The 12,121-nt window shown below is 39.7% G+C and overlaps 1 protein-coding gene across 1 annotated transcript; it reads right to left on the bottom strand.

Annotated features, from left to right (window-relative positions):
- Positions 1 to 313: 313 nt before the first annotated feature.
- On the bottom strand, positions 314 to 11,046 carry LOC306945182 (beta-Ala-His dipeptidase-like; the record flags this gene model as incomplete). The annotated part of the gene is made up of 11 exons (XM_079533887.1): positions 314 to 422; positions 796 to 943; positions 1,329 to 1,470; positions 1,640 to 1,804; positions 3,247 to 3,407; positions 3,966 to 4,050; positions 5,394 to 5,594; positions 6,786 to 6,874; positions 8,764 to 8,926; positions 10,252 to 10,395; positions 10,969 to 11,046. 11 exons carry the CDS (start codon positions 11,044 to 11,046, stop codon positions 314 to 316), a joined length of 1,485 nt encoding a protein of 494 aa, XP_079390013.1.
- Positions 11,047 to 12,121: the final 1,075 nt, after the last annotated feature.

Below are 12,121 nucleotides of genomic sequence, written 5' to 3'. Positions count from 1 at the left end.
CCTTTCCCACTGGCAGTCAGCTCTTAAATGGGTCTAGGAGAGGTGAGCCAGGTTCCACCCCTTCCGGCAGCCCAGGTGAATTGCCTTCACCTGTGCTCCCATGGCTGACTCATTGCTCACCTCAGGTGATCAATCAGGTTCAGGCCGTGATTCAGCAGTTCCCATACAGCAATATACCAAAAAATAGCACAGTATTTATTTTTCCTCACATTCAGGTCCGTTGAACATGTGATTTATGTGTTTTTCCAGATCAGTGGAAGTGATTACAAAGCGTAAGAACTAAAATGTGCTTAAATAATTTGGTTGTGAGGGTCTACCAGTTGTTGGTCCTTGGGTTGGAAGTTTCGTGCGACTGCCCACGTAGCTTTGATATCTCCAGGAAAAAGGCTGCAAACACTTTTGCTCCTTCAATATAGTTGCGTCTGTGAAAAAGGAAAGAGAATAAAGTCCACAGGTCAATCAGCTTTTCAGCTAGTGGCCTACTCCAAGTTTTGAGTATCTCAGAGAAATCAGTGAGGATGCCCACCAAAAAGAACCAACAAAAGTTTCTTAGTAGTATTAAAAAATCACCCATGTATTAGCACAAGTTTAACAAGCAAAACTACTCTGTCACCCCCTTAACTCTGTCTTTCATCATTGATTATTCTGGTTCAGGAGAAGGCTATGAGGAAAACCACCTCTGCAAGGATGAGAAAAATATTGTGTCCTAAGTCCTCCTTCGTGCCTGTGGTGACTGCAAATTTCTCTGTTTGTCCTTGCTTTTTCTTAAAGCAGAAATGAACAAATGAAAGAAACCTGCTTATTTTCTCATTCTGGGAGTGTTCTCCATCATCAGCTGCTCCAATCGGAAACATTATCACCCTTTTCTGTGTTATAGTCTGAAAGATTCTGGCAATAGGAATTGTTGAACCATCCCGAATGAAATCTGGATCTTCTCCAAAAACTGAAACACATGCAAAGAATGAATTAATTGTTAACTGAAATAAAAGATGCTTTCTTCTACTACCAAATACCTACATTCTGCTCAAACATGAATAGCTTGAGTGGAAATTGTTATGAGAGCACAGTCAATTGACTTAACAAATCAGTTGCACTTTACTATTCCATCTCTGTATGAGTACATGAAAGAACTAAACAAGCTTTTTTGGCTGATCCTAGCAAATGCAGACCAACTCAGCAAGATATGAAAGGCTTTGTGACCGAGTTGTTCTGTCAAAATCAGTGAAGTTCATTATGGTGAGTATAGCACGGTCCTTTTTCTTTGTGGATGAGCACATTTCCCCTGCAGACTTGCAGATATATCAAAAACTGAAAAAGAAGAGACATACCTGTTCTTATTGCCCTTTTTGCTGCCTTATATAGTGGATCATTAACATCAGCGACCCAAGGTTTGGCACCCAGGGGCATGGACACCTTCAGTTTGTTTGGACTGTTCCTCTTGGCAAATACATTCTCCAAATGGTCCACCACCTGCAGGGCAAACACTTTCCATCTAGAATCTTTCATCTTCTTGAAACTACCCTTGTAAACAGCTAAATGCAAGAAACATTCATTCAGTTTACTATGGAGGTTGTAAAGATGTGAGGTGCTATGAGGACTTAGCTTACACAATAGAAAGTACCTGGCTTTAGCTTCTTACCTGTTGTTTCACATCTGAAAGATCCATGTTGGGGACTTGGCGGATTGAGAATTTCCCTATGACTTTTGCTGGAATTACTGTTTTAATTCCTGGTTCATGAAAAGCTCCTTCAATCCCATGAATAGAGAGAGAAGGATAATGCCACAGGTGTAGAAGTATTTCTTCCTTCAAAAAATAAGATAAAAAATAGAAGGGATGACACTGGAGCCGTGCACAATTGGTAGAATCAAACTGAAGAAGCACACTTTTTCCACCCATGTTGTACATTTAGAACACAGAGCTCTCAAGATGTTTGGTTTGTAACTTAAACTGATTCTATCTTTTCATTTCAAAAAATACTTCTACTTCCTTCCAGTCTACATTTGTTTCCCTTTAGAAACATTTATATGAGAAAAGCCTTTCATACAAAATAAGAAAGTTGAAGCACAATTAAAAATATTTTGGCAGTGAATTTTTTAGTGCCAAGTTACAGCAGAACAACTGATCTGACCGTCTGTGGATCTCAGTACTTCTACAGAAGAAACCTGTGACCAGTTCAGCCAGACCGAATTCAGATAATACAGGAGAGAAATTATACTAATGACCCAAGTGGTAAGTGGAAAAGGGATAATGTTCAGTAACTGGTATGACGTCTTTTCCTGGAGGAGATAAGGGGAAAAAAATAAATAAATAAAAAATAAAGTGCTCATTCTAAAGAGGAGAGGAGTGATAGGACATCTTTTTTTTTTTTTTCCTCCTTTTTTCTTTTTTTTTTCTTTTTATTTTCCAAGTAACTGTGTAAACTGGATTGAGTGCAGAACTCCAGAGTGCCTCTCTTTCTTTGTACTCCAGCTTTCTGAGACTGGAGATTTATGCATACATGCAATTTCCACTATTTCATCCACATCTAGGAAAAGCATCAAAACTTATTTACTGTTAATTATACTTATAGAAGACCAGTTATTACAGTCTAGCTTAGGCCATTTCAGAAGCTTTTTCACAGAAATAAAAGCTAATATTGATATAATTACATTAGTGATAAAAATATTAAATACCCTTTTTCCCAGCTGCAAGTCATAAAATCACAGAATCATAGAATGGCCTGGGTTGGAAAGGGCCACAATGATCATCTAGTTTCTACCTCCCTGCTATGTGCAGGGTCGCCAACCACCAGACCAGGCTGCCCAGAGCCACATCCAGCCTGGCCTTGAATGCCTCCAGGGATGGGGCATCCACAGCCTCCTTGGGCAACCTGTTCCAGTGTGTCACCACCCTCTGTGCAGAGAGATCTTTCTAAGCCAGCCCTTATCTGTAATTTTTATTTAGAATGTATTTTTTAATTCTGGCAAAGTGGCTTATAACCAAACTGTTTAGTTTGCATTATTCTTTTTCATTGATTTTTCATATTTTTGATTGCTTTACCCCGAAGCTTTCATTTTCCAAGTTTCATTAATTTCACAGATTATTATTATCATTAAATTCACAGATTAATTTTGTTTATTTTTTTGGTGCTCTATGTTCCCTTATTTTGAGTTTCCCTTTGGCAGAAAATATCTTTCAGTTTGGCTTTATCCATAAACACTATGAATGTGTAATTTAAATTATTTCTGCTATGCATTTATGTTTACCTTGGTGCTGTAGAGGAGTTTTTTCACTCCACTATTATTTTTGTGTTCCTCTATATCATATTCAGTAGATTCACACAATTTCTTATCCTCATCTGTCAGGGCAGCGACAGCATCATAGATTCCAGGGATCTGAATATGACCTGTGGGATCTACAAGGCTGTCTACAAAAGAAAATGAAGATATCAGTAAAAGTAGGACTTCTTTCTTCTACTTGGCAATTGCAACTTCTTTTCCCTTTTAATTAACTCTTTTGAGTTAATGAAATGAATAACTCTAACAAACAACTACTCTAACTGTTTGCATCCATCAAGTTGCCTCACTTGATGCATTTTCATGTTTAGTAAGAAAAGCACTGAGCTGGTATTTGTTTGCAGTGTGTAGGTGGGTCAGCCCAACTGCATGCATGAGAGCATCATCCCACTCAGAAACAAATCAGCATTAGATTGGGCGCTGCTACTTGCATACATATTCAGATTGCCCACAGTCCTAACCCATCCTAAATTAACAGATCAATATTAGACTGAAAGCATAGCAGACACAAGGGACATTCCCTTCCTCAGCTGCTCTGAGGTATGAGCTATGCTGAGCTTTGGAAACCTAGGAATCATGCTTCTGTTGGACTTGCCCTACACAGGTCAATTAAACATAGCACTGATCTTCATTGGGTTGATTGCTAGTTACTGTTCCCCAGCTACTCTTGCAACGGTGCATGTTATTACCCAGCAGAGCTATCAGGTCAGTCAGCGGCTCGTGAATGATGCCTCCAAAAGTTCCAGAGTGAAGATCCTTGTAACCACCTTCTACCTGTGCCAAAAACAAAGTTTACATATCAGTAGTCCCCACCTCATTCTTTTGTGAGTATTCATTTTCCTCAGAAACTGGTAGCCTCACCTTTTCAAATGAGGCCACAAATAGAAAACTATTATGTTTCTATTCATAAAATGGGAAACACATCAGGAACAATCTGCTACCAGTAAAGAGAAGATAGGCCTCTGTTGTTAACCAATGGAGAGAGAAATTCAGCTGTCTATACTACTTACAGGTATTTGAAAGAAAGAATCCTTCTCCATTCCCTCCTTTACTTCAGTAAAACTAAATACATCATAAGTATGTTGCATACTGCAGTTTTTAGCATTGTAGAATAAGTGCAAAAATCTTCATAACAAAGGCACAACCTTATTCTACATTTATAAAACATACGTCCAAGTTTGAATTGAATTGTTGATTGTAACAAATAAGAATTCAGAGCTCTCTTGAATCACACAACTTTAGAACAGAAAAAGGCATTTGGTTTATTAAATGGGTTATTTTTCCAGACACAATTTCACGCTCAGGTTTATTGTAAAATATATTCCTGCAACAAACTTGTTTATTCTTCTCTAAACCTCATTACAGCCAACTGTCTGGAAGCAGGCAGAGGTCATTTTTGATGTTTTAATGTTCTCATTTTTCTTAACCAAGACTTGCACGAATTGAATAAAAACTACTGAGGTTCTTTTGGTTAAAAACAAATTTTCATTCTTTTTCAAACATGAAGGTTAATATAGATCTTTTTTTAGTTCTCTAGTTCTTTAATCCTCTCTCTGAATTCTTTTATGCTTAAAGTTTCCAGCTATGAAATTTCACTTCACAGTAGCTCACATTGGCTGCTCAATATAATGCAGTGCACCATTATTTGCTTCTGCCAATGGTTAAAAAAATTTTGCACTGCTTTTAAACTCGGAGATCCAACTGAGCTGAATATCTTTAGGCAGTGATGTTGCATTTAGCAATACCTGCTGACAAAGGGCAAAAAAAAGCAGCAGGAGGAATAGGTTTGGAGGGCCAGTCGTCTACTACAGAAGAGGGCTGATGTGAGGATGGGGCAATCAGAAACAGCAGGAACAGGAGAAAGAGAGCAATGGTATAGGGGAGAGATCAAAAGCGGAGAAATGGCAACTGAAGAGAAACTGATGAAAGCAAATAAGGCTAACAACTGAAATAAGGAGGGAAATCTGCACAAGCAATGAAAAGCATGGAAGGAAGAGCTGCATTTGTAAATACTCAACTTGCTCTCAGCCTTTCTCTGCATTCAGAGACAGATGCGATCTCAGATACATCACTGCTCACTATCAGGGACCCACTTCACACAAACCCACGTCCCTCACCTCCACAGAGAAGCAGGCATTGCCTCGAGTCCCACATATAAGGGCAGGCTTCTTCTTGCTGAGCCAGAGGTTGTCTGAAATCACAATGTAATCAACGTCTGATAAAAAGCCCTGTTTTTCTTCTTCAAGAAGCTTCTCCAGCCCCAGAGACCCTGCTTCCTCCATGCCTTCAATAACAAACTTGAAGTTTACTGGCATAGCCTGAATGAACATCAGAGAAGTCTGGATAAGGAACAAGCACTTTCAAAAATAAAGAGGAATCTGTAAAAAGCAAAAGCAGGCTGGCTTACAATACATATTCAGAAGAGAACAACATGGAATATATGGATTGTTTTAATAGAATTGCATTGGTAGATACATACATACATACAGTTTTCCTGCTAAACCTGTTTTTTTTTGTTTGTTTGTTTTGTTTTTTTTTGTTTTTTTTTTTAATAACAATGCATTAAGAAATATCTTTTCACTTCTATTTCCATAAAACATTTTGGGTTGCCATGGGATTTCTCTCAGTAATATTAAATATTGATGACTTTGGAAAGTGTGTGTAATAACAATCGCATTTTCACAGAAAATATCTGGTCTCTTAAACTTGCACTACTAGTGATTCCCATCTTGGAATCACTTGCAAAATTCCACTGCTGCTGTTTTCCCAGCATGTTACCCATGATGAAGGTTAGTCACCTGGTGGTGAAAGCGCTCTTGGCGAATCCCTGATAGTTGTCCTCATGAACCTGTAGCCCTGTTAGCTCATAAGAATGCATTTCTAAGAGTAACTAGGAGAACTTCTGTAGAATATTGAGTTACAAGTGCTGACCTATCCTATAGGAGAAACAAACATGATCTCAGATTCCCATTTCAATTCATTTTCTGATTATAGGCTGTAAGGATGTTCTCTGGTTTGATTTAATTCTCAAATTAAGTTCAGGAAGAAATGTTTAGATTTAAATTAACTTGTGCAATGAATATGTTCACCAACGGCTCATCAAACAACCACAAAAATTTAGAAACATTGCCGGATGGTCTGTGCTGCTTTCTAGGGGAAGGTGTAATGACAAAGATTTATTTTTGTCTGCTTATTAAATATGACCTCATAGCTATTAGCAATATGGTAAAAGCTTTTGACACTGTCTCCTGCACAGTATTCTCCTTTGCGGGACAATGACAGCAGGACCATTTTTACGTTGCTTACAGACTACTGACAATAAAAATAGTCAAGTACACATTCATACTGGAGGGTGATAAGTGCACTATAAATGGCATTAGAAATAAGCTAATATTTCAAGATACACATACACTGTTGGGACTGAAAACATATTATCTAAGTCACGAGAAGGCAAATACATTCCTCCAGAGAGATACTATAATAATTACCAAGTCCTCACTGATACCTACTATTTTCAAGGCTCTAAACGTTTCCACTGCATTTATCCAAGCCAACACAGGCCCTTTATTATCTGTTGCTCCACGCCCATAGAGATTTCCTTAAATGAAAAAAAAAAAAAAAAAAAAAAAAAGAAAAAAGCTTTCAAGCAATTTTAAACTTGTTTAGTCTCATCAATGCAATCTGCAAATTTCTATTGCCACAGAAGCTGTACCAGCATGTCAAGTGAGCTATCAACAGAATCAGGATTTCGTTGATGGGTTTAAATTAAGGTGGTGGCTGTTTACCAGTGAAATGCTATGTTGGTTTTTGTTGTGATTGTTTTAAATTTTGTTTACTTCATACAGCAGTTTCTGCTACATGCTGGGGTTTTTTTTTGTTTGTTTGTTTATTTCATTATTATTTCCACGCCTGTTTAAAGGAGCTCTTTGATCCCTCCAGATATGCCTGAAGAGTTTGCACAAGATGCAGTTTCAGCATAGGTGACAAGCAGCAAAAGAGCACAGATGAGCACCCACCACAGAAGTGTGAACTGCAAGTACAGTTGCAGAATAATTTTTTAACAATCAGCTGTATACTACATAGGACAGATTTTAATTTCACGTACAGCAGTTAATATGTGTGGAAGTCCCCACTGTAGGTGAAAGGGTTACCTTACTAAACTTGTTTGAAACCAGTCCCAGCAGATGGGAAACAGTGACTTACTGGCTACAAGACTAGGAACCAGAATCCCTGTATTCTTGAATTCTCTCTAACTCACCATCCACCATTTGTCTTCCTTCAGTGAACTTATCATGCTCAGCTGATTGCAAGACAAGGATTGCTACCTCAAGTGAGGACTCATATTCTTCCACCCAGTGGCACCAGGTGAACCTCATGAGATTCAACAAAGACAAGTGCAAGGTTTTGCAGCTGGGTCATGGCAACTCCCACTATCAACATAAAGTGGGGGGTGTAAGGATAGAGTGGAGCCCTGCCAAAAGTTCTTGGGGGCACTGGTGGATGGCAAACTGGACATGAGCAAGCAGTGTGCCCGCGCAGTTCAGAAAGCCAACCATAACCTGGGCTGTATCAAAAGAAGTGTGGCAGTGGGTCAAGGGAGGTGATCCTGCCCCTCTACTCTGCACTGGTGAGACCTCACCTGGAGTAGCGTCCAGATGTGGAGTCCTCAGTACAGGAGAGACATGGACCTGTTGGAGTGTGTCCAGAGGAGTGCCACAGACATGATCTAAGGGATGGAACACCTCCTCAATGAAGACAGGCTAAAAGAGCTTGGGGCTGTTCAGCCTGGAGAAGAGAAGGCTCCAGGGAGACCTGAGAGTGGCCTTTCAGTATGTAAAGGGGACTATAAGAAGGGGACAGACTCTTTAGCAGGGTCTGTTATGACAGGACAAGGGGAAATAGTTTCAAACTAAAAGAGGAGAGATTTAGAGTGGATATAAGGAGAAAGTTTTTTTAAGATAAGGGTGGTGAGGCATTGGAACAGTTTGCCCATAGATGTGTTGGAAGCCTTATCCTTGGTGACGTTCAAGGTCGTGATGAACTTACACTCTGAGTAACCTGATGTAGCTGTAGGTGTCCCTGGTCATTGCAGGGGATTTGGGCTAGATGATCTTTAAGGGTCTCTTCCAACTGCTCAGAAGATTCTATAGTTCTATGAAATGCTCCTAAGTTCCAGTGTGGTAGGAGGAGGTGCTAAAGGATTACAGTGACTGATCCAACAACCCAATCTTAAAGCAGAAGTGCACTTTCTAATGATCACTAAAAAGTGACATTAACCTCATGTAGCTCTTCCACACCAATTATTAAGCAGTCAGTGATGAGTCTCACAAATCACAGCGTGGTATCAAGAAGTTGCTGGATTCGTCCCATCAGATTCCATGGGAGAAGTTCTTGTGCTGTAGTTAACAATATAGGGAACATCCTCCTACTGGAAATCTCAGAGTCATATTTGAAATGATGACAGAAGAATTATAATTGGGTACACACCATTGATTTCAGTCAATGTGAAAGGGTCAGTTTTCCAGCCATCTTCTTTTTTGGCAGGCTGTACATCCACGTGGCCATAGAAACAGACGGTGAGGTTTTGGGGATCCTTGCCAAGTTCCCCAAGTATGACAGGTGGCAGTGGAAGGTGCTGGCCATTCAGCAACTGTAGATCAACATTATAAAAGCAACCTTTGAAAACTTGCAAATGTTATAAGAACTGGAGAACTCATTGCAAATAATTCTGCATATTCAGTTGATTTGATCAAGTCCTTAAATCGGATTTTGAATTGAAATCTAACCCACTTAGAGAGATTAAGATTTTTTTCCTTCATGTTCTGCTGGGACATTATGGAGCTTCTCTAACATTTTATTGCAATAAATGGACTCTTTACTAAACTAGTACTTCTCAGTACTGAAGGATAAAAAGTTGACTGTATGCTGTGTTGACAAAAGCATATCTTGTGACATTAAAATAGTCAAAAGCTACACAGAAGCTAATTTGGGGACTTATTTTTCAACAGACAGATGGCAGGAGGATTGCAACTTCAGATAAAGAAACAGAATAAAACTTTGCTGGCAGCAGAAATTTGGTAATGTTTTGAAAACAGGTTGTGGCTCTAAACTACTCTTATAATTCACAGTTATGCAGAACAGATCACCACATCTTGGCCAGGAGAGGCTGGACATCTCACAGGGGTGAAAAATAAGAGCTAAAAGAATGCACGTACCTCCTCAAATTCACCAGTAATATTGATTTGTATAAATCTGTTGAATACTAAAATGTAGCTACTTCTTGCCCAGCAATAGAAGGCCCTAAGCAGAAAGATGTGCCTCTGATCTCTGCTTCAACAACAGGTAATGTATTCCCTACTGTTATTGACACAGGCTGTTGATACATATCTTGGCAATCATAATTGCATGCCATGTGCTCAGGTTTTATTTTTAAGTGCATTCATTTTGACTAGTAAATGACATGGCCTGATAGTAATAAAATATTGCTGTGCCGCAAGATTCTTGAGCTGAGAGGTTTACTGACCTTCCCAGGAGCCTCATAGGAAGGAAAAGTGAATCCCTGGTCATGAGTTTTGAATTCCTCTGAGCACAGAAAGCCAGCAGCTTGGGGCAGGAAAGAGCCACAGCCTCAATGAGATGAGTAAACTGGAGATAAACATTTCTCAGAGGCTAACTCTTACCTGTTGTTTTCCAAGAATCATTGAGCCCCTCAAAAAAAAAAGATGACACTTAAGGTCCTATTTCTGGTAACATTTTCCTTGAAAAAGTTGCTTCCTCGTGTGGAGACTTTGGTGAAGAGCTGATGCATTAACTGTGGTACACCATCAAGAAGAAATATACCATGGTAAATAAAAAAAAAAACAAACCATGGTAAAAATTCAGACCTTTTTCCTTTTCTTTCTGTCCTACAATTAATGGGTAAAACATGACACATGCACAAATATGACATTTTAAATACAAGGAATGGACATGCACCTGCTGTGACCCCAGGCTTACTGAATTAACAGTGGCTCCCAAAGCTGCAAGCCTGGCTGCTGCCAATGACATCATCCGTACAACTTCTTTCCTCAGGTCTGGTTGCACAGAATCACTTTCCACAGCCACCCATTCCTTGAGATTCTGCACAGGAAGAAAAGAACAGCTCAATAAGCTGGTTGGTCTAAAACCTAGGAATGTGTGGTGATTTAATCTTCGTATGTGAAAGCATCACACTGGAATATGTTTCCTTTCCATCCTGTCAGCAATGTGACGGAAGCTGTATGTTTTCCAACTGGTAAAGATTTGCCATGAGCCAGGATTACCTTTCTTATGCTTAAAATGCACTCACCAGCCTTGGCCCCCAGCAAATCATTAGAGCCCCATGCCAACCCGTCTCTGCAACGCTCCCTGGCATTAGCAGTAGGAGCTGTGAGGTCTGGTCACTTCTCCTATTCTGGTACATTTTGACTCAGTGGAGCCTCTCTGCCCAAGCCCAGTCTGCAAATGTCCATGCAAATACCTCTTCCACCTGGAGAGTCCCCGGCATCGATTGTCTTTTTGCAACTTTGCTTTGTGGCACAAAGGTGGCATACCCAACTCCAGACCTGAAACCTACTGCTCTCTAAATAGCAAACACTTATCTGTCATGTGGAACGTGAGCCTCCAGTACATTAGTGCTGCCCCTCAACTGTTTCCTAGCAGTACAATTCCTACCTCAATGAAGTCACTTTGATGTGCATCAATGTAGTTGAAGATCTCAGTCTCCAGCTCTGAAATGGATGACAAGGACATTCTTGCCTTAAAGAGCAGCACAAGGCTGAGGTGGGCACTATCTGAAAGTGAAAGATAAAATTAAGGAGGAGAGAAAGCCTGTAACGTGCACTTCTTTTCTGCACTATGAACCACAGACAACTGTGCAGAATACTGAACCTTCTTTAGGTCCTCCAAACCAGGAGAAAGGATATCTGAGTTATTTTATCACATAAAATCTGCAATCATTCATAATCAATCTTCCAGAAGAAAAAAAAAATAGTGAAAAAAAATGACCAAAGAGTAAACAGCTTTGTGCTTTGCAATTTCTGCTTTGGAAGGAAATCAGGGGAAGTATTTTCCAAATAAATTCTCGCTGCATCAGTTTTCAATGCACAGCTGCACGCTGCACATTCTGCAAAGACAGCCGCAGGGGAAGGCTTACAAACACCAGCACACGGCAGCTGCCCAGGGGAGTCATCTTTCCTTTTCTTCATTTCCAGAAAAGGAGGAAGATAGGTTCCCTGACACACACTCTGTTTTTCACATGAATAAGGAATAACAGCCCCAGCACAGATAACTAATAGCTGCCGTAGGTGAACAACAACAGCAGATATACTGAGACACTTGGTAAGTGCAGAATTCATTTAGTGCTTGCAAACCTCTCTGCATCTTGTTTTTCCTGAGATGAGTGATGATTTTAAAAATGTAATTTTTAAAAGTGTTTTTCTTTCTTTCTTTCTGAAGTTTTATTTTCTTGTTTCTTTGAAGTTCTTACTGTAGATTCTTGAATAGGTGTTAACCAAGTAATATACGCAGTGAGGCTAAATTCAGAATAGCTGCTGTGTTGGGCTGTACATTGACTCTATGCAGGTCCAGCCATAATTCCTTAACTCAGATGCATCATAAAATGATGATCTATAGCAATAATAATAATTTAAAGTATGTTTTTTTTCCAACAGAGGAGTATAGGAAACCTGTGTGGAGAACAGAAGAGGGAAAGAAGGAAAGGGGAGTAGGAGAGTGCAAAGAAGATCTGGGGTTATCCCACATGGAGAACAACAGTCAGCTGAGGCATAGTAGTACTAAGTAGCCTGATGTGTTTCCAGCAACAGGC

This window comes from Tetrao urogallus (genome assembly GCF_951394365.1).
Source record: "Tetrao urogallus genome assembly, chromosome: 3".
NCBI classification, from domain to species: Eukaryota; Metazoa; Chordata; class Aves; order Galliformes; family Phasianidae; genus Tetrao; species Tetrao urogallus.
The sequence above is the reverse complement of the archived record's forward strand: the minus strand, read 5'-3'. Positions and strand labels throughout refer to the sequence as shown.